The sequence below is a fragment of the Podarcis cretensis genome (assembly GCF_951804945.1).
Source record: "Podarcis cretensis genome assembly, chromosome: 2".
NCBI classification, from domain to species: domain Eukaryota; kingdom Metazoa; phylum Chordata; class Lepidosauria; order Squamata; family Lacertidae; genus Podarcis; species Podarcis cretensis.
In genome coordinates, this window is record NC_137171.1 from 108,074,156 (window position 1) to 108,094,741 (window position 20,586).

Consider the following 20,586-nt stretch of genomic DNA (forward strand, 5'->3'; position numbering starts at 1 on the left):
TTGGATTTGTATAAAGCCAGGGTGGGATAGGGAAGCAAAAGTAATGGCAGGATGCACAACACAGAATCTTAAGTGGGAAAGGACCAAAAGGCCAGGAAGCCCAACCCCCTGCTGCAGAGTAGGACCTTTTTTTCACCAGATCCCAGAGGTCAAGAAGAGGCCGAATCTGGAGAACAAGGGCGCTCCAAAAAAGGTCCTTGGGGGGAAAAAACAGCTCAAGGCAACCCACGCACTGAGCCAAGCCACCCACTGTAGAGGAAGGCCCAAGGCCAGCAATAATTCTCCCTCACCTTGTAGTGTTGCAGTGTGTTGAGACGCTTCCAGTTGCCCTGGACAACAGAAGTCACGTCCTCATCGGAGAGGATGAGGTGCCCAGCCAGACCTGATCTCCACTCTAGCACCATCAGAAATGAGGAGGGAACAAAAATCAATAACCAGGTTGGAGAACAGTACAGAGCAGAGGCAAGCAGCTTAGAGGTGGCTTGTGCCCAGATGGGGAGCGAGGAAGGCAGGGAGATCAACAGTAGGTGCAGCCCGATCCAATTTTGTCCCCAACCTTCTCTTCCCTGCTTAGTTTTACAAGAACAACACTGAGACTGAGGAGGAGGAAGTTGGAAAGCTGAACCACCCTAGTAAGAATGCAGCAGGTGGAAGCTGGAGGAAGGGAGACAGTGCCTCCTTCGCCCTAATGGACCAGACTTCACTGTGGCAACTACAAACCCATAATGAGCACGGGGGCAGGGGGGTGGGAGACACATCCTCTATGTATTATGTTCCCCACAGCAGGGACAGGAAAACCTGTGGCCCTCCAGATTGCTGGACTCCAACTCCCATCAGCCTCAGTCGGCACGGCCAATGGTCAGGGATGATGGGAACTGATGTGCAGCATCAGTTGGGTGGCCACAGGTTCCCTCCATCCCTGGTTCTACAGCCAGATAGTCCATCTCCTTGGTACTTAGGGGCACCATATCCCGGAGCAGAGTCCCACCATAATCGCTCTTTCCTCCACTGCCTGGGATTCTACTCACCCAAGTCAAGCGTGTCTGGGTCTGGCCGGTGGCAGTAAGGTGTCCCTTTGTAGACCTGGTCGAGAATCTTCTCCTTCACTTGGGTGATGGTGTCGCAATCCAGCCCCTTCACCAACACCCCCTGGGAGCCCTCTGGTCCTCCCACCGTGCTTCCAGTTTGCGCCACGGCTGTCAAGGTCTGGAAAAACAAGGCGGGCAAAGATGAGATGACTCAGCGGCACTCCACTCGCCCACCCGTTTCTCGAGGCCCAAACGCTGACTAAGCACTATAAAGATGAGTGGCGGTGCTGCTGTGGTGCAAAGGAACACACTGCAAAGAATTCTGGGAGCTGTAGTTCGTTAAGGGTGCTGAGAGTTGTTAGGAGCGTCGGAATCTCCACTCGGCCAAGCTGATAAAGCTCATCTTCCGGCAGAGTCCTTCAGAATCGCCCTCCCGACGAATAATTAACGACCTGAGCCTTTGATTAGGCCTCAGGCATGTTCCCCCATTCAGCAGAGTTTCCAAAGCAGCAGAAGTGATGAGATTTATGGCTACATGCTATGCTTTATTACTAAGCTACGCAGAGAGCAAAGAAATATATATCCTCTCTCTATGAAAGCAGAGAGGAACTGAAACAAAGGAACAAAGGAACAGAGAAACCAGGACGTCACATCCGTCTCCCTTCTCCCATGAGACTTCCAACAGTCTGGAAAGTCTCTGGAATGTAAACAGAGCCTTGGGACTCTAAGCAGCTGCTCAGTGGCAAACAGAAACTAACAAGGAGACCCCCCTACTCTACTCCCAGATCTGATTGATTTAACAGTCCATCCCTCTTCCCAGGGAACTGCTGGAACTGTTAGCTCTGTGAAGGAAAAGGACAGAGGGCCAGAAGATGAGGTATGCATTTGGGTGGCCAGAGAAGCCAGTGTTTAGCTGAATGAGAGACTGGTTCTAGGTGGGCCTCTCTCCCCAGCAGGACTTTGGTCGCTCTCACCAGTGTGCGGTATTCCAGGTCTTCTCTGAGAAGGCGGTTGTCATTCAGGGTGTACTTTGCTTTTCCCGTCACCCAGTCCACTGGCCCCTTATCCACCTGGTGCTTTATGCCCCGGAAGAGCATATAGAGAGGCTCTCCAACAGAGTCCTAGCGGAGAAATGGAGAAGGGCCTCATCAGACACAACACAGCAGCTCTGGGAGCTTCTACCTGCCATTCTGGGCCATCTCACTGCAGAAGCAGGTCAGGTGGAAACATCTAACCAAGCCAGGCTAAGTGGGTCAACTGGTGGGCTGAGACCAACCAGTGAGTACCAGCTTCACCTAAAGTGGGTCACACAAGTAGCATTACACTGCTGAAATGCAGGGTGAAAAAAATTAAGGAATTAATCCCAAAATGCACGTTTGCGCTGAAGGTGGGCAATAGGTCTGAAAAAGTTGATTAGTGTTACCACTGAGCCATGGTTCCTCTTCAAAACGTTAAAAATGTTCCTCTTTAACCAGGCCTTTGGCTGATTTGACATCCAATGTCCTTTCATAATGTGTTGGGGAGGTGGTTTTTGTTCTTATTTTTTATGTATTTTGTGTTTTTTATACAGTGGGACCTCAGGTTACAGACGCTTCAGGTTACAGACTCCACTAACCCAGAAATAGTACCTCGGGTTAAGAACTTTGCTTCAGGATGAGAACAGAAATCGCGTGGCAGCAGCAGGAGGCCCCATTAGCTAAAGTGGTACCTCAGGTTAAGAACAGTTTCAGGTTAAGAATGGACCTCCGGAACGAATTAAGTTCTTAACCCAAGGTACCACTGTATTGTGATTTTATGCCATCACTGCCCTGAGACCTGCAGGTATAGGGCGTTATACAAATGTAATTAATAATCATAAATAATAATCATGGTGGGCTCGCAGGTCTGAGTAAAAGCCGATTTAGCCAGCATCTGCCTTGAAAGCATCTTGGTTTCAGACTAGATGCTAGTGCCTTCAAAGGAGGGGTTGTGTCGATCCACATTTCACTGTTCTGAAGAACAAATGTTCCTGGTGTGTCAAGGTGGCCAACCTTTACACGGCCTGGGCTTTAATGTGTTGGGTTCCTGCTCCAGGGTCACCTCTGAATCCTGTTCCCCTGCTCTTGCCAGCTTTATCTCAGGAGAATGGGTTCTTGGAGCTCTTGCTTCTCCCTGCAGGCCAAGAGATCCTGACAGCTGTCCCCAGCTTCATGGGGATGGGCAAGATTGAGCTACTCAGATGACAAGAGCAGGCCAAACGCACAGGAAGTTGGCAACATAGGTAAAGGTAAAGGTACCCCTGCCCGTACGGGCCAGTCTTGACAGACTCTGGGGTTGTGCGCCCATCTCACTTAAGAGGCCAGGGGCCAGCGCTGTCCGGAGACACTTCCGGGTCACGTGGCCAGCGTGACATCGCTGCTCTGGCGAGCCAGAGCCGCACACGGAAACGCCGTTTACCTTCCCGCTGGTAAGCGGTCCCTATTTATCTACTTGCACCTGGAGGTGCTTTCGAACTGCTAGGTTGGCAGGCGCTGGGACCGAGCAGCGGGAGCGCACCCCGCCGCAGGGATTCGAACCGCCGACCTTTCGATCGGCAAGTCCTAGGCGCTGAGGCTTTAACCCACAGCGCCACCTGCGTCCCAGCGCAACATAGTGCTCTCCTAATGCAGTTGGCCTCATATTCCTATCATCCCCCGACTGTCGGCCATGCTAGCTAGGGCTGATGGGAACTGTAGTCTGACACCAACTGGAGGGGGCCATTTTGGCTAGCTCTGTTCCAGCAGGACATGCAAGCTCCACCTTGACCTCCTCTCCCCATGGACGACTAGGAGGATGATGTCTTACCCTCACGAACGCGTATAGGCAGATGGACATCCAGTTTGTCAGAAGCTTCTCCACCACTGTCTCTGTCCTGAAAGAGAACCCAAATTTGTTAGGCTTCTGTCCAGGGTGGATAAAACTCAGTGATTTTTAAAATGGATTTTTAAAATTTAAAACAGATTTTTTAAAATTTAAATTGGATTTTTAAAATAAAATGCTTTTGGAGAAAAAATCTTTCTAAAGATAGTTTTCAATTTAAGTTACATTATAGTCCAAAGGCTATTCATCAGGAAATAAGGATTTGTTTTAAGCTTTTCATGTGTGCTAAAACTCAAGTCTAACTTTGTTTTTTTTAAAAAAAATTGTTTGACCACATCAGTTAACAAACATGGATAACACATGCTACAATGTTATTGTTTTAGTTAAATAAATTGTTTAAATTGTTATTGAGGAAATGATCATTTTTCTCCTTCCAATAAAGGACAGAAGAAAAGTTGTCCAAATATAGAGTTAACTTATTAAACACCACCATAATTTCATAATTATTTGTCTATGTATTTCTAATAGTACAACCGAATCAGTAACTTCTGATAGAACTGTAAAAACTACTCTGAAAATTCATTATTCCAAAAACAAAACCTTCATCTGGTTGTAAATATTAAGATTATACCAACAAGAATGAGTCTTTCTGTAAAAAAATATTATTTAAATCAAGCCTTACTGACTAGTGATTTAAATGGATTTGATTTAAATCAAATCCAACCTGCTTCTATCTCACAGCTCAACAGAGACAGTAACACAGGGGTGCCCAAACTTTTTTCAAAGAGGACCAGATTTGATGAAGTGAACATGCGTGAGGGCCGACCAAAGTTGTTTAGTTTTTCTTAGGATTGAAGTTTACCCAAAAGTTGTTCATCTTTTTTTTTAGGATTTAACCCAGAAGTTATTGAGCTTTTTTAAAAGGCTTTTACCCGAAAGTTGTTGGGCTTTTTAAAGGATTTTACCCCAGGACATTCTGTATTTTTTTCCGCTCTATAGGACGCACTTTTTCCCCTCCAAAAATTAAGGGGAAATGTGTGTGCGTCCTATGGAGCGAATGCAGGCTCCTTGGCTTCAGCGATAGCAACACGAAGCCTCCAAAGTGCAGAGGGAGCTCTCTCTCCGCGCTCCGGAGGCTTCGCGTTGCTTTCGCTGAAGCCTGGAGAGCGAGAGACGTTGGTGTGCACCGACCCCTCTCGCTCTCCAGGCTTCAGAGATAGCCGCCTGAAGCCTTCGGAAAGCAGCGGGAATTTGCGCTGCGCTCCGAAGGCTTCGGGTTCCTTTGGCTGAAGCCAGGAGAGCAAGACTCCGTTTCTCCTGCCGCTTCGCTGAAGGGGCGCTGAGCAGAGAGGGGGAGAATTTTTTTTCTTGTTCTCCCCCTCTAAAACAAGGTGTGTCCTATGGTCGGGTGCATCCTATAGAGCAAAAAATACGGTATACTGCCACGGGGGCCGAATTAAATCGACCAATGGGCCGGATTACGCCTGTGGAACGGACTTTGGACATGCCCTGTAGAAACGCTTCTCTACGTCTGCTCCAGAGATATACTGGGCACTCAGCTTTTTTCTAAAACATCATGAAGTTGGGAGGTGGGGATATCAACACCAGAAAAAGTGGCGGACTTTCTCTCTCTCTCTCTCTCTCTCTCTCTCTCTCTCCTGCCCACCTTCGCAGCATCAGTTTGGGGTTCTTGGCCACATACTGCTCCACCAGGTCATTCAGGAGGGTCTTGAGAATGTCTGTGAAGTACTCAAGCTTCCCGTGCAGCGAGACCGTGAGAAGAGACGCGACGTAGGCCCGGTCCCTCGGGGAGAAAGTGCGCTGGATCTCCAAGGTGTGTATAAACTGGGCACATCGAGGGAGGGGACAAAAACACAGAACTGTCGTTAGGAAACAATGGATTGGTTGGGGACGAGGTATTTTAGCTGGTTGAGGGGTCGTCCTTTAGAGGTCGCTTTCCCATAAAAACAACAACCATGGAGATTAGCCGCTGGAAGGGGTTAAATTTAGAAAGGCCAAGAGGGGCCAGAAACGCACAAGAGCTGAACTGAATCAGAAGCTCAGGAAATCCTATCCCTTCCCTGGTGGCAGATAACATGAAGAGTCCTTACTACATAATCTACCGTATTTTTTGCTCCGTAAGACGCACTTTTTTCCTCCTAAAAAGTAAGGGGAAATGTCTGTGTGTCTTATGAAGCAAATGAACTAGACGGCAGAGGGATCCCTTGGCTGCCACTGCAGTTGCTCACTGAGGGATGCCTCCGCAGCCGGAGCCATGGCTCCTGTCCATCGCTCGCTGTGAAGCCAGCAGAGCAAGTGTGATGGCCTGGGAATCCGATTCAGAGGCTGAACCGAAGGAATCCCAGCTTGCACAGGAGTCCCTGCCTCCAGGGCCGGCTGAACTGGGGCAGGGCCTTGATTCTGAAGCGCCTGCACCTGTGCCGGATCCTCAGGAGCAGGCACCAGGTGAATCCACTCTGGCTCCAGAGGTGGTTGAGGACTCAGTGCCTACAGGTGAGTCTCCCCCTGGGCCCAGTAACCCTTCAGCCTCTCCTGAACTGCAGAGGCTCAGGGCAGAGAGGCGAAGGGAACTGGTTTCTCCCAGGAGGAGTGCTCACCTTAAGGCCAGGAGAGGCGGGTCTCCTGGGGGCTGGGACCGCCCCTGGCCTCAGAGAAGATAAAGGCCAGTCAGCCCGGTCCCAGGTTGCGGGAGCAACGTCGTTGATGAGCTGTTTCGGCCAGCATCCAGTCCTGTTTCCCCCAGAGTTCCTGTCCTTGCCCGGCTTCCCGCTGTGGACCCCGCTTCGCCCGAGGAGGACCGTCTGCCGACCCTCAACTCAGGTCCTGGACCTCGCCCCACGGTAACCTCCCCCCTGGACCAGCACAGTAAGAGCTGCTGACACGCTCTGCATAGCTCTTGCTTTTCTTGCTTTAAAGCAGAGAGCGTTTCAGTGGCTCTTGCTCTGCTGGCTTTACAGTGAGGCGGGAGGAGGGACGTACAGAAGCCATGGCTCCCATCCGCCCCTCCTCCCAACTTTCTGTAAAACAAGCAAAGCACCTGTCCCGGTGTCTCCTCCTCCTCTTTTACAGTGAGGCAGGCGGAGGGATGGGCAAGCAAAGTGAGATTTGCGCAAAGCGGGACAGACCCATGTGAGCCGCTCTCGCTTTGCTTGCTTTAAAGCAAACAAAGCGAGAGCCGCTTACATGCTCTGCACAGAATTTTTTAAAAATTGTTTTCCTCCTCTAAAAACTAGGTGCATCTTATGATCAGGTGTGTCTTATAGAGTGAAAAATATGTTATTCAGTACAGTGGTACCTCGGGTTACATACGCTTCAGGTTACATACACTTCAGGTTACACGCTCCGCTAACCCAGAAATAGTGCTTCAGGTTAAGAACTTTGCTTCAGGATAAGAACAGAAACCGGGCTCCGGCGGCGCGGCAGCAGCAGGAAGGCCCCATTAGCTAAAGTGCTTCAGGTTAAGAACAGTTTCAGGTTAAGAACGGACCTCTTGAACAAATTAAGTACTTAACCCGAGGTGCCACTGTATTCACACAGAGAGACAAAGGAATGTAGTCTCTATGCCATGATGGCGTTGCTCTGAGCAAAGCCCAACTCCCTTCGTCTCTCTTATCGTACGTCATCCCTGCGCCTGCTAATCTGCACTTTCTGTCTCTGAGCTTTCTGTTCAGCTACTCTCACTGCATGCCTAGTCCTTGGGGAGGGGGGCTCAGGAATGCTCTCCAAAGACACAGAGCCTGTCAGCTGTCTCTACCCCAGTGTTTCTTCTTCCAATATTCCCCAGCTGTTACCGTCTGCAGTCTCTGAACTATGTCCTTCCACAAACCACTGTTCTAAATCTATTCTGTCCTCCTGTTCTCATTGAGGTTCAGGAGAAGGGGGGGCAACCATTCCTCCTCAGTCCAGCCCGACATCCTGCAACACTGAGTGATCGTACAAGTGTTGAAATGAACACCTCCGTCACGTGGGCAGTGAACAAAACAGCCTGGAAAAGAGGAGACTGAGAGGAGATATGAGAGCCGCCTTCAAATACGGTGGTACCTCGGGTTAAGAACTTAATTTGTTCTGGAGGTCCGTTCTTAACCTAAAACTGTTCTTAACCTGAGGTACCACTTTAGCTAATGGGGCCTCTCGCTGCCGCTGCACAATTTCTGTTCTCATCCTGAAGCAAAGTTCTTAACCCGAGGTACTATTTCTAGGTTAGTGGAGTCTGTAACCTGAAGCCTCTGTAACCTGAGGTACCACTGTATCTGAAGGGCTGTTACATGGAAGCTTGTTTTCTCCTGCTCTAGAGGGAAGGCTCAAACCAATGGCTTCATGTTAAAAGATTGGAGATTTTGACTAAACGTCAGGAAGAACTTTCTGATGGTAAAAGCCAGGGGTTAGCAACCTGTGGCCCATGGGCCACAAGCAGCCCATGGGGTTGTTTAAATGGCCCACAAGCTGCCCCCGAACTGAGCTGCCCACTCGACAAGTCCCCATGCGCTGTACTAAACCTGCACAGTGCAGAGCGGGGACTCGCTTCCGCAGTGCTGGAAATCGCGTCTACGCAGAGGCGATCCAGCCCACGGAGCGATCTCCACGGGAGTGAGCCCACCCAGGCAAGGTAAACCCTGTCGGCCCCTTGTAAAATAACAATAATAATAATAATAATAATAATAATAATAATAATATCTAGATTTATTATTTTATTTATTTATTTATTTATTTATTTATTTATTTATTTATACCCCGTCCTTCCCAGTTCAAAAACTGGGCTCAGGGCGGCTAACAACAAATTTAAAACATTTAATTATAAAAGCAGCATAAAATACAGTATAAAAACATGAATAATAATAAAATTCGAAAGTCAGTTTAGGGGAATCACCAGGGCTAGCTGGCTGAATTGGTCCTACTTGGGCCAGCGAGGAGACCAGGGGAGAATTAGCTGTGGGGTCTCAGAGCGGGTGATCTTCATAAAAAGGGGAGGGCGAGGGAAGAGAAGGCAAATAAAAGATCAGACTGAATTCAAATTAAAGGCCAGGCGGATGGGACAGTGGAACGGACTCTCCTTCCTTAGAGGTTTTTAAGCAGAGGTTGGGGCACCTGCCATGGAAACTTTAGCTGAGATTCCTGCATTGCAGGGGTCTGGGCTAAGATGACCCTGAAGGTCCCTTCTAACTCTACTGTTCTATGATTCTAACCAGGGCTTGGCCCCTCTGAGCCGCCCCCTAACAATGCCCCTCTCCCTGAATGAATGATCGTCCCACATTCTGATCCCTTTCTAAACCCACAGCAGAAACTGCCAAAGAGCTTTCAGATTTACCCCACAATAGTGAGGAGCAGGAGCTTGAGGTTGAGCAGCACACAGCGGGCTTTTGCTTTGAAGGACAAGCGCTGTGTTCCACAGCATGGCTTTAGAAGAAGAGAAGAAGAAGAGTTTGGATTTGATATCCCGCTTTATCACTACCCTAAGGAGTCTCAAAGCGGCTAACATTCTCCTTTCCCTTCCTCCCCCACAACAAACACTCTGTGAGGTGAGTGAGGCTGAGAGACTTCAGAGAAGGGTGACTGGCCCAAGGTCACCCAGCAGCTGCATGTGGAGGAGCGGAGACGCGAACCCGGTTCCCCAGATTACGAGTCCACCGCTCTTAACCACTACACCACACTGGCTCTCTCACTAAGCCTCCTTAGTGCCACCTGAGACCTGCCTTGAATGTTTACAAGAGGCGTGATTTTTGGGAACCATGTCCAGCTCCTCCAATGTGGCAGCCATGAAGAAGGTCGTGCAGCAGCTGCACCTTGAGGCCAGCGTGAGCCGCGTGAAGGCTTCACAAGCTGCAGCTGACTTGAAGCAGTTTGCACATCATGACCCCCTACTAACAGGAGTTTCTTCAAGTACAAATACTTTTAGGCCGCAGAAAGTGTGGTGTAGTGGTTAAGAGCGGTAGACTTGTAATCTGGTGAACCGGGTTCGCTTCCCCGCTCCTCCACATGCAGCTGCTGGGTGACCTTGGGCCAGTCACACTTCTCTGAAGTCTCTCAGCCCCACTCACCTCACAGAGTGTTTGTTGTGGGGGAGGAAGGGAAAGGAGAATGTTAGCCGCTTGGAGACTCCTTCGGGTAGTGATAAAGTGGGATATCAAATCCAAACTCTTCTTCTTCTTCTTCTTCTTCTTCTTCTTCTTCTTCATTTCTCTAACGTGTGACCTACATGGACTCTTTTAGTGATCTAAAAACCTTTCAGCCTGGTGAATATGGAAGTGAGGTAACCTGGAACCTGTACAGAAACTTTGTGTTAAATGTGCCAACTTAGAACTAGTAATACTGCCACTGTTGTCAAACTTCTTACAATCTACCTCTCTAAACTTGTATGCTAGTTGCAATAACTTCTGTTATCATGATGGAATCAATTTTATATTCAAGCAATAAAGAGTTGATTTAAAACAACAACAACAGAGGCGTGATTTTTGTTTTACTTCAATACGAAATCATCTGTTCCTGAAAACATACCTTGGTGAGAAAGAGCTTACTGTTGAGGAGGTTGGAGAGTTGTACCAAGCCTTGTTCGACCGTCTGCCTCCGGCATTCTGGCACGTCCAGGTCCCTTTGCAACGGCGACTCGCGGTGGCCTGGGAAGAAGACACGCTCTGCATAGGACTTGTAGTCCAAGAAGGGGATCCCAGTGCCAACTAAGTCGCTGGTGAGGTCCATCATCTCCGTCATGAGGTCTGCAATGAAAGAAAAAACCCCGGGTGATGAGGAAGACGACGAGAGTGTGGGAAACAGGAAATGAAAGGAAGCTTTCTTATATAATCTCAGACTATTGGTCCGTCCAGCCCAGTATTATCTATTCTGGTTGGCAGCTGCTCTCCAGGGTATCAGTCTTTTCAAGCCCTCCCAGGAGATGCTAGGAAATTCTGCATAGACTCTACCACATGGGTAGGCAAACTAAGGCCCGGGGGCTGGATCCGGCCCAATCACCTTCTAAATCCGGCCCACGGACGGTCTGGGAATCGGCGTGTTTTTACATGAGTAGAATGTGCGCTTTTATTTAAAATGCATCTCTGGGTTATTTGTGGGGCCTGCCTGGTGTTTTTACATGAGTAGAATCTGTGCTTTTTTAAAAAATGCGTCTCTGGGTTATTTGTGGGACATAGGAATTTGTTCATTCCCCCCCCCCCCCAAAAAAATATAGTCCAGCCCCCTGTAAGGGGTCAGCTAACTTTTTCAGCAGAGGGCTGTACCCCTGCTCTACCACTAAGCCTCCTCTACTACTAAAAATGCCCCCTTTGTTTTTATTTTAATGGAGCTTCAGCTATTTTTCTCGCATTGGGAAGGCCCTGTTAGATTCCCCCGCAGCCTTAAAAGTTCAAAAAGAAGAGCAGCCTATGCAGAAGGGATTCTTCCCTATTTCATGGGTTTGGCTGCCTAACATAACAGCATCATAATGAACAGATCAGCAATCCTGATGTGGCAAAAGAGGCAATTCACAGCATCGGCCTTGAAAGAAACCTGCATTGTGAGACTGAGGGAACATTCTAGCATATGTGGTGGACCTGTAAAAGGGTAAAAGAGCATTGGGAAATAATCCATAATGAATTGAAAAAAATGTTTAAAAGTACTTTTCCAAAAAAAACCCACCCCAGAGTCCTTTTTATTGGGGATAATTAAGACGGAAATTCCCAGGTGTCAAATAAGGTTATTAATGCATGCCACTGCTGCGGCTTGTGTTTTCTTAGCCCAAAAATAGAAATTGAGTAAAGTCCCAACTAAAGAAGAATGCAGCTTGTGGATCTAACATATAGAATAAGAGAACAAGAAGAACATTGAAAAATGTCTAGTGAAGATATGGAGGAAAATTGTGTTTATCTGAAAATGTGGGCAGCATTAAGATAAATTCAACAGTGTAAACAAGTTTTGATGGATGTAATAATGGAATACTGAATGGCTTAGTTTGTATAAAGTATGCAAGGATTGGAAAGAGAAGAAGGGAAGTCATTGATATTTTAAGGTTCTTTAAATGAATGTCCTAAATTGTAAAACAGAAAATGTAATAAAAATTATAGAAAGAAGAAGAAGGGAACTTGCATTCCCAAGGACAGATCAAGGGAGAAGCTCCTTCCTCTCCTCTTACCAGTGAATTCTTTTTTGCACCGGTCCCGGACACTCGTCTCCAGGTTTTCCAGCTGGATCTGAACTTTTTTGTAATCCCTCAGGGCCTGCTTGCTCTTCCTCCTGGAAAGAAAAACCATCACCGTCATATGCTAAAGTCGACCCCTTCTAATCACAGTGTAGCTCTTTATTTCTATGCAAGAGAATCACCCCAGGTTTTGCAGCCACAAAACCAAATTAACCGTGCAAAAAGGAAACAGCGAGCTGTACGGCTAGGCTGATATTTTCATCCAAGCCTTTTTGGGACATTCTCAGACGCAGCAACAAAAAGGCTTTCAAATATCCCCCGTGCTAGGGTTGCTATATCTTGAAGAGCAAAAAAGCAGACAGCCTGAGCCGCTGCCAGCCCGAGCGGGGGGGAAAGGCGCAAATACCTCTTTCCCTGGCTCAGGCTGGCAGCTGTTGCAGTGTGCAGAGCAGCCCAAACCCAAAAACCCCAGACATTTCCTTTAAAATGAAAAATCCGCTCGGATGGGCATGTTGGTCCCCCAAAAGAGGACATGTCCGGGTTTTCCCGGATGTATGGCAACCCTACCCCCATGCTGCACTTTGACGTCCCAACAATCGAGGCTTCAAAGTGCAGCATCACCTGTTGTCATAGTGATGTCAGGTAACTGACCCTGATCACCTGTCTAAATTTGTCTGCCAGGAGTCGGGGAGATAAGGACCTGGCAGACAGAAAAGCTTCCTCGCTCCTGTCTTATAGGGTTTCTGTAAGGGATGCAACGAGATAATGCATGGGATGCACTTTGAAAGCTTCATCACTAGCTTGCCCGAACCTGGTGCCCTTCAGATATTTTGGACCACAACTCCCATCAGCCCCTGCCAAGTATGATCTCTGGTGTGGAAACAGGAAGAAAGAAACCTACAAAGTTCCCACTGCTCTAAGCAACTCTGAGCAGTTCCAATGTACTCTGTTCCCAAAAAGCAAATCTGTGTTGCTGTTTTTCCACAAACAGAACAGGTCACACAACCTAACTGGCTTTTCTCACATGTAGACTGCAGTGCCTGGCTAGGCCTATGGAATATGGTCCTGCAGACAGGCCAGCAAGCTTCCTCCTTCCTCCTCACCTGTAGATGAAGACGATGATGAGGACAATCAGAGCAACAAAGGAGGCGACAACCCCCAAGCCAATCTGGGCCTCCACGGGGAAGGTCAGCTGACTCTCTGTGTCATATTGCACACGGCCCAGGCGGAATTGGTTGTTGCCCATTTGAACCTGCAGGAGGACAAGAGGATGGAAAACTGATTTCATGTGAAGGCGAGGAGCCTCCATTATTATTATTACTATTACTACTACTATTTCCATGATGTATGCCCCAATCATTATCTATCTATCTATCTATCATCTATCTATCTATCTATCTATCTATCTATCCAATTATCTATCTATCGTCTATCATCTATCTACACGAATATATTTACTAAATTTGGGAAGGATTATAATAGTGGGTTGACACGATCTTTCAATATCGCACATAGTTCAGTCTGAACAAGGAAAACAAATGGAAGAAAAAACTAAACAAAAGGATTTTTCATCACTGACCATTTTATCTTTTCACGGGGTTCAGCAAACGATGCTGTTGGAGATGCTTAAGATATGGGCTGTATATTACTGCTATAATAATTTTTACTTTTTTGTGCTTTACCTAGCTGCAGTTTCTGAAACCTCAGTTCCTTCATTAATGCATAAAAAAAAAAAATCATCCCATGACAAATAAAATGCTTGTTGTTATGCCTTCAGATAAGCGTACTGTCAGGGAACTGCCATCAGGGCCAGAGGGAGAGAGCGGGCTCCAGGGGGATTCCAGAGAGCGTCCCGGGATGGGGAGAGGCAGCCCATCTTTTGGGGAAGGGAATCAGCGTAGCACCAGTGGAGAAGGGGGGCAGATGGGGGAATCGGCGAGGCGATCCCATGACTCCTCGCCGGGGAGCAGCGGGGAGAGTAAGGGTCCTCCGCTGCTCACACCCTCCTTGCGCAGAAGGCTTCTGCGCAGGGAGAGTAGGCGGAGACTAGGCGTCAAAGAGCTTCTTTGCTGGAAGAAGTTCAAGAAACGCCCACTGACGGATTCTGCCAGCGATTGAGACAGCCACAGGCGAGTGGCTGTCCAGACAGAAAAGGTTCACTCAGGCAACCCAGCCAGGTGTGGCGCCGGTTTACGCACGAGCAACCCCTAGAACCATTACACGTACCTTGTGGGCTAGCTTTTCAGATAGAGCGGAAAAAACAACCCCAGACCCTATTATACCAATACAGTGGTACCTCTAGTTGTGGATACGATCTGTTCCATCCAGGGTGCCATTCGCACCCTGAAAAGTCCGCAATTAGAGCGGCGATTCTGCACAACTGCAGGGCACAATAGAGAGCTTCTGCGCATGCATGAAGCACGCAGAATGCTTCTGCGTGTGCGCGCGCACACACATACACACAGTGAAACCCGGAAGTATACACTTCCAGGTTTGTCGCGTTTGCAAGCTGAAAAGACGAAGCATGAACCTAATGCAACACGAGGTACAACTGTATTATAAAGTGGCAGTTTCTAAGTATTTCCTGCTTTTCCCCACCAGATGGACCCAGTGTCTCAGAAGACCAAATATCTCCAAAACTTAGTGCCGGTGGCAAAGGAGAAACCATGGTGTGGTGTTGCTAGTTAGACCCTATTCTGGCACAGTCTCCGTGCATGTAAGCAAGCATGCAAGGGGATGTGAGGATGCGTTGCTGAATCCTGCCCCATCTGGTATTATCATTTTTCACCCAGTTCTGAACCCTCCACACAAATTTAAGGGCAAAGGTCTGAAGTGGGGAGCCTCCATGATTCCTGCGCAATTACAGAAACCTGACTGTGCAGCAGGGATCATAGATGTCTGGCCTGGTCGTTGTCCTCTTCAGATCACCACACAAACGCTTCTTGTTCTTTTATAAAACTTTTTATTGCGTATTAACAAAACAATCTTATAAACGGTTCTTAAATATTATTCCTCAGAGTCACTTATTTCAGATACCTTCTGAGCTCTGCTTCTCCGTGACCAGCCACTCTCAAAATGTCAAACGCGCCCTTCCCTTTGTTTTCCTGCTCTTTTTTCTAACCTCCTGGCTAGAGCTGGCCTGTACAGTGGTGCCTCGCAAGACGAAATTAATCCATTCCGTGAGTCTCTTCGTCTTGCGTTTTTTTCGTCTTGCGAAGCACAGCTATTAGCGGCTTAGCGGATTAGCGGCTATTAGCAGCTTAGAAAAAGGGGGGGAGAAGGGAAAAAACTCGCAAGAACTCGCCCAACGTTTTGTCTTGCGAAGCAAGCCCATAGGGAAATTCTTCTTGCGAAGCACCTCAAAAGACAGAAAACTCTTTCGTCTAGTGAGTTTTTCGTCTTGCGAGGCATTCGTCTTGCGGGGCACCACTGTATCTCCCCTCCTCCAAATCTGAGCTAGAACTGAACCCTTGCCTTTCCCTCCCTGTTGTTCCTCCTGTTCTCTTCTATTAGATTCACTGCTCCCCTCCCCCCCTGGGGGAATGCTTTCTCCCTCTGAGAAACTGGAAACTTCTAACTCTTCCCTGACAATAGACTTAGAAGGGACCCTAAGGGTCATGTAGTCCAACCCGCTGCAGTGCAAGAGGAAAGTGGAGAGGCGGCTCCTCACGGGACCTTCGACCCTCAAGCTCCTGGAGGGCTGTACACAGAATGAAGTTAAGGGGCCAGAAGAAGACGGGACTGCCAAGATGCTCTCCGCCAGCTCCCTCTCATGTAATTGCTTATGTGCGGCTACAGCAAACAGCTGGATAGGGCTCTGCACAAATCGTCATGATTAGTGGTGTCAGTGAGGACCTTCTCTTGTGACCATCCCAAGAAGGTAACCCATCAGCTCTATTCCTGCTATGGAACCAAGGGGGGCGGTGACCCAAAAATGTTTGGCAACCACTGCTTTATGCGATATCCCTGCAAACCGCTTTTTACTGACGAGATCCTCAGTCCACCACAGTATATTAGGGGAGTGACTGGCAAAGGGGAGCTGGATAAAAATAGCCGTTCCTGCTCAGAAGCTGTGCTGCTTTTTAACCTCTTGGTATTAAACCTTCGTCAAATTTTGCTTCCAACTGCAATTGAAGAAGCAGCCCACAAAGTGATAGAGTACTTGCTGGGGTCTGCCACCATGATTTTATTTTATTTTACAGAATGTGTGTACCGCTATTGTACAGAAGGAGGAGGAGGAGAAGAGGAGGAGGAGAAGGAGGAGGAAGAAGAAGAGGAAGGGGAAGAGGAAGAGGAAGAAGAAGAAGAAGAAGAAGAAGAAGAAGAAGAAGAAGAAAAAGAAGAAAAGAAAGAGAAAGAGAAAAAAAGAAAAAGAAGAAGAAGAAGAAGAAGAAGAAGAAGAAGAAGAAGAAGAAGAAGAAGAAGAAATAGAAGAAGAAGAAACAGAAGCAGCAGCAGCAGCTCAAAGCGGTTTACATAAAATACACACATTAAAATGATATGGAAAAGCCAGAAACTTGTAAAAAGAACAAGCTGCCCTAAAAAAATCCAAAGGCAACATAGAACTAAAACCAGCAATTAAAATAAAATGATATACATTTAAAAAATAAAATAACACATTAAGAGGCATGTCAACTTTATCTATCCAAGGGAACAAAAGGTTTTAAACAAATTTGGCTACATGCTGTGAAGCAGGCGAAAAGGGTCTCTGCTGTGGTCCCCCCCCCCTTCCAGTTTTGCTAATTGGCGGCTCCACAAGGCCCACTTTGAAGATAAGGGAGCTGTTGTTCTCAGAGGGCCTGTTTCACCCTTCCTTCCCACAGCCTCTGTCAGAAGTAAATCCCACCCACCCACCTCAACTGCTTTTAATCCCATGAGGGAACAAAAGAGCACCATTTATACCCACTTTCTCCACCCCAACAATTCCCCACAACGCCCCAAAATGGACAATTAATAACCACATTAAAAAAAAAACCTAACACCCCAACTTTTTTTCCAATGCACCCACTTTTAGGCCCGCAAGAGTTCCTTACAGATGGAACCCTGAAGAAAATTATTTCCCCCTCGTTTCCTCATTGTGTTCTAATTCCTAGGCAGGCATTCCCTCCTTTGCCCACCGGGTTCCCTGTGCCCCCCCCCCCCGCGCCATCTTATCCAACTCTTCCCTTTCCACCCCACTCCCCATCCCGGTTCGAGTTCTTCCCGTTGCCAATATCCACCCCTTACTGTGAACTCTGGCAAAGAGTCTGTGCCTTCCCGCTTGGCCCGGTGCAGAGGGGCTGGTTGCTCGGCGGGGGGTTCGCAATAGAGGTGGTTCTTCGTCAGGGTCTTGACTGAGCAGACGCCCACTCCAATCATGGCTTTCACCTCCTCTTTGGAGATGGCCAGGTCCAGGTTCTCCCCCTGGAGGAAAGAAACCGAGGCAGTCAGGTGAAGGCAAGCTGTTTTTGTCGCTCGGCGGCCCAGTTTGCACGCAACGCTAAGCCAAGCCATGGTTTAGTGTTGATATATATTGCCATTTAGCTGACAACAGTGGCAGGACTGGAGAAGCGAGGTGATGGTGGGGAAACCCAGCCAGATGGGCGGGGTATAAATAAATAAATTATTATTATTATTAAACCTTCTACATGCCAAGCAACTGCTCTACCACTAGCTATGACCCTTCCCCACCAAAAACAGTCTAGAGATTATGACTTCTGTTGGCATAACTGGGCGGGGCCTTTGGGTAGTGTACATTAGGTAGCGCATTACAGAGGAAGGAATTCATACACCACACCTGTTGCTTTCTACCTTGCTGCTTTTGCACAATGCATAAGGAACTTATGGAACGCACCGCCACAAGGCACGGAGGCTGCTGCTGTCATGGATAGATTGCATAGGGGGATTAGATGAATGCAGAATTATTCTTATTTTTAAAGTTTTTATTTATGCTTTTCAAGTTTATACATTTCATTAGTTTTACAATCAATTTAGCATTTCAAAATTTGACTTCCTTCTCCCCTTTTCTGCGGTTCCTTAAACGTTTTATTTTAATACCTTCTGCATATCCAAATTCATTTCACTTGCTCCTTTAATTATCTACTGCAAATTATCTACTCTTGTGTAACTGCAGGTTATTACAATAATCCTGCTAATGATTTTAATCTGTTTACAATTTATCTGTAACTATTCAATAAACCATTTCCATTGTTTTATATTGTTATCTTGATTTCTTATTCTTCTGGCAAGTTTCGCCCATTTCTGCATATTCCATGAGGTTTCGTATAACAACATTTTTTTATAGAGAGACGAATGCAGAATGAGACCTTTCTTAGGAGGGACTGAGCTACCTTGGAAGACAAGTTGTGGTCTATGGAGTACCCAAAATCTACAAGCAACGGACAGGTGTATCTGCTCCCTGCATGGTGGGGCTGCCCCATTACCTCCACAGAGATGACGCTTCCAGGCTTGTGACGATAGGGCTTGGTGTGGTCATCCATATTGAGGGGGTGCAGAACAGGATCCACCTCATAGGAGAAGCCGCTCGGATGCACGGCATTGAAGTCGAAACTGAGGTTATCAAGGACAAACTCCAACTTCACTTGCACGGAGGGAGAAAGCTGCTTAATGGCAGGCGTTTTGCACAGGATGAGGCTGGAGGAGTTGACCTCGCAGGGCTCTTCAAACTAGGATCGGAAATAAAGGAGAGTGAACAGCTGAGGCCCACTCTCTCCTAGACACCCCCCATAGCTGTCAACTTACAGATTAGAAAATAAGGGAACAGCACCCTCAAAAATAAGGGATCAGCAGCCAAAGTAAGGGATTTTACGAACACAGGTATGTTCAACTTCTGAGCCCCTCCGAGCCAAAGGCAGAAAGCCCAACCAGCAGCCAAACGAAGCCTCAAGCGGTGGTTCCCACAAGCCTCAAGCGGTGGTTCCCACAGCACAGCAACCCGGCAAGGGAAACTACTGTCACCTCTCCGCTGGGAAGCACTGAGCAAAGGTGAGTCCCCAGGCAATGAGGCCGATTTGATCGGCACAAGGCATGCAAGCTCCACCCCCCAGTCGTTCTTAGACTCCTTATTGGGTGAGCAACGCAGCCAAGCAACACAGTTGGAGCCTCCCTCCTCCCTGGCTGGCAGGGAGGGAGGGAGAGGAGCTGCTTCCTTTGAAACCCGGGGAATTTAAGGGACATCATCAATAAGGGACAGCAGCGGGACACGACGCTGGGATAAGGGACTTTCCCGCCAAATAAGGGACAGTTGACAGCTATGACACCCCCTCCCCCGTTCTCCAGGACACCCCAGAGCACAGGGAATCCCTGGAGTGGAGCTTGCTAAAAAAACATCTGCAGGACACTCTCTGCAGAAGACCTTGGGCGCATCCCTTGTCCAATTCCTCAAGCAAAAGCCAGTCTACCTTTGAGGAAACCCAAGTGCAAATCCCCCTTCTGACTGGTCACTTTCAGAAAAGGATGTGGGATTAGACAGGTCTTTGGACGGATCCAGCCGAGGGCGTTTTTGTGTGTGTGTTCAGCCTTCAAGTTCACTGGGTGAACTTGGGCCAGTCACATTCTCTCTCTTCACAGGGCTGTTGTAAGAATAAACAATATTTTTTTGCTAAGGGCAGGGAGAAAACATGTTCACCACCCCTAGGTCCTTAGAAGAAGGGTAGACTCTAAAGGAAATGAATAAGGCCTGTCCCCAAAACACTTTGGTATTAAAAAGGGGGAAATCCAAAACGCCACTAGGGCCTGTAATGAGAAGAGGATTGTAATACAGTCATACCTCATGTTATCTCCGCTTCATGTTATGTTCTTTCAGGTTACGTCCTGCAGCGACCCGGAAGTACTGGAAAGGGTTACTTCCAGGTTTCGCCGCGTGCGCATGCGCAGAAGCGCAAACTGACATCACGCGCATGCACAGAAGCAGCGAATCGCAACCTGACGTGTGCAGATGCGCTGCTGCGGGTTGCGTTCTTTTCATGTTGCAAACGGGCCTCCAGAACGGATCCCGTTCACAACCAGAGGTACCACACTAAATGGACCCGTTTTCGCTACCCTTTAGTTTGCAAACTGAGGCAGCCACAGATCCCTCACACCGGTAGCTTTGAACAGAACAACACACTGGCAAGCACTGCACTGGTAAACCTACTTGCTGGACGCTGCAGAGGGCATTCTCAGGGCATTCTGTATCCGGAATAATCCTGCGCCACCTGCCCAAGCCCCGGCGCCGGCGTTCCAGCGGAGAAACAGTGACGCGGATTTTGGGCCACTGCACGACATCAAGGTTGTGCCCACGAACTCGGATCTCTCTCCCACCACTGAAATACACACACACGTGTTAGTGACTACAACCAGTGCAGATCTGAAGTCCTGCAGCTTCAGGATTTGCCCTTTGAGGCAAATGCTGTGGCTCAGTGGAAAAACCCCTGCTTTTCATTCAGGAGGCCCCAGTTTCAACATCTGGCATCTCCAGGTAGGGCAAAGGAAGATTCCTGCCTGAAAAGCTGGAGAGCCACTGCCGGCCAGAGTAGGAAATACTGAGCTGTATGGCCCATTGGTCTTACCTCTCTCTACAAACCCACCAGCTTCCTG

General features: G+C 48.0%; 1 protein-coding gene and 1 pseudogene across 4 annotated transcripts in view; one reads left to right on the forward strand and one right to left on the reverse strand.

Annotated features, from left to right (window-relative positions):
- PLXNB1 (plexin B1) overlaps nt 1-20,586 on the reverse strand; it is a 155,613-nt gene that overhangs the window by 29,165 nt on the left and 105,862 nt on the right. For all 3 annotated transcript variants that reach the window (XM_079957669.1, XM_079957667.1, XM_079957668.1), the window contains exons 21-31: nt 20,144-20,312; nt 18,432-18,674; nt 17,236-17,412; nt 13,113-13,261; nt 12,004-12,104; nt 10,380-10,597; nt 5,533-5,711; nt 3,852-3,918; nt 2,003-2,149; nt 1,029-1,206; nt 291-394 (exon numbers count right to left, since the gene is read on the reverse strand). In XM_079957669.1, coding sequence (XP_079813795.1) covers nt 291-394; nt 1,029-1,206; nt 2,003-2,149; nt 3,852-3,918; nt 5,533-5,711; nt 10,380-10,597; nt 12,004-12,104; nt 13,113-13,261; nt 17,236-17,412; nt 18,432-18,674; nt 20,144-20,312 — 1,732 coding nt within the window. The remainder of the gene's footprint in view (nt 1-290; nt 395-1,028; nt 1,207-2,002; nt 2,150-3,851; nt 3,919-5,532; nt 5,712-10,379; nt 10,598-12,003; nt 12,105-13,112; nt 13,262-17,235; nt 17,413-18,431; nt 18,675-20,143; nt 20,313-20,586) is intronic.
- LOC307209111 (guanine nucleotide-binding protein G(I)/G(S)/G(O) subunit gamma-5 pseudogene) lies at nt 9,292-10,035 on the forward strand (annotated as a pseudogene). Its single transcript has one exon. The product of its transcript is annotated as a guanine nucleotide-binding protein G(I)/G(S)/G(O) subunit gamma-5 pseudogene (transcript).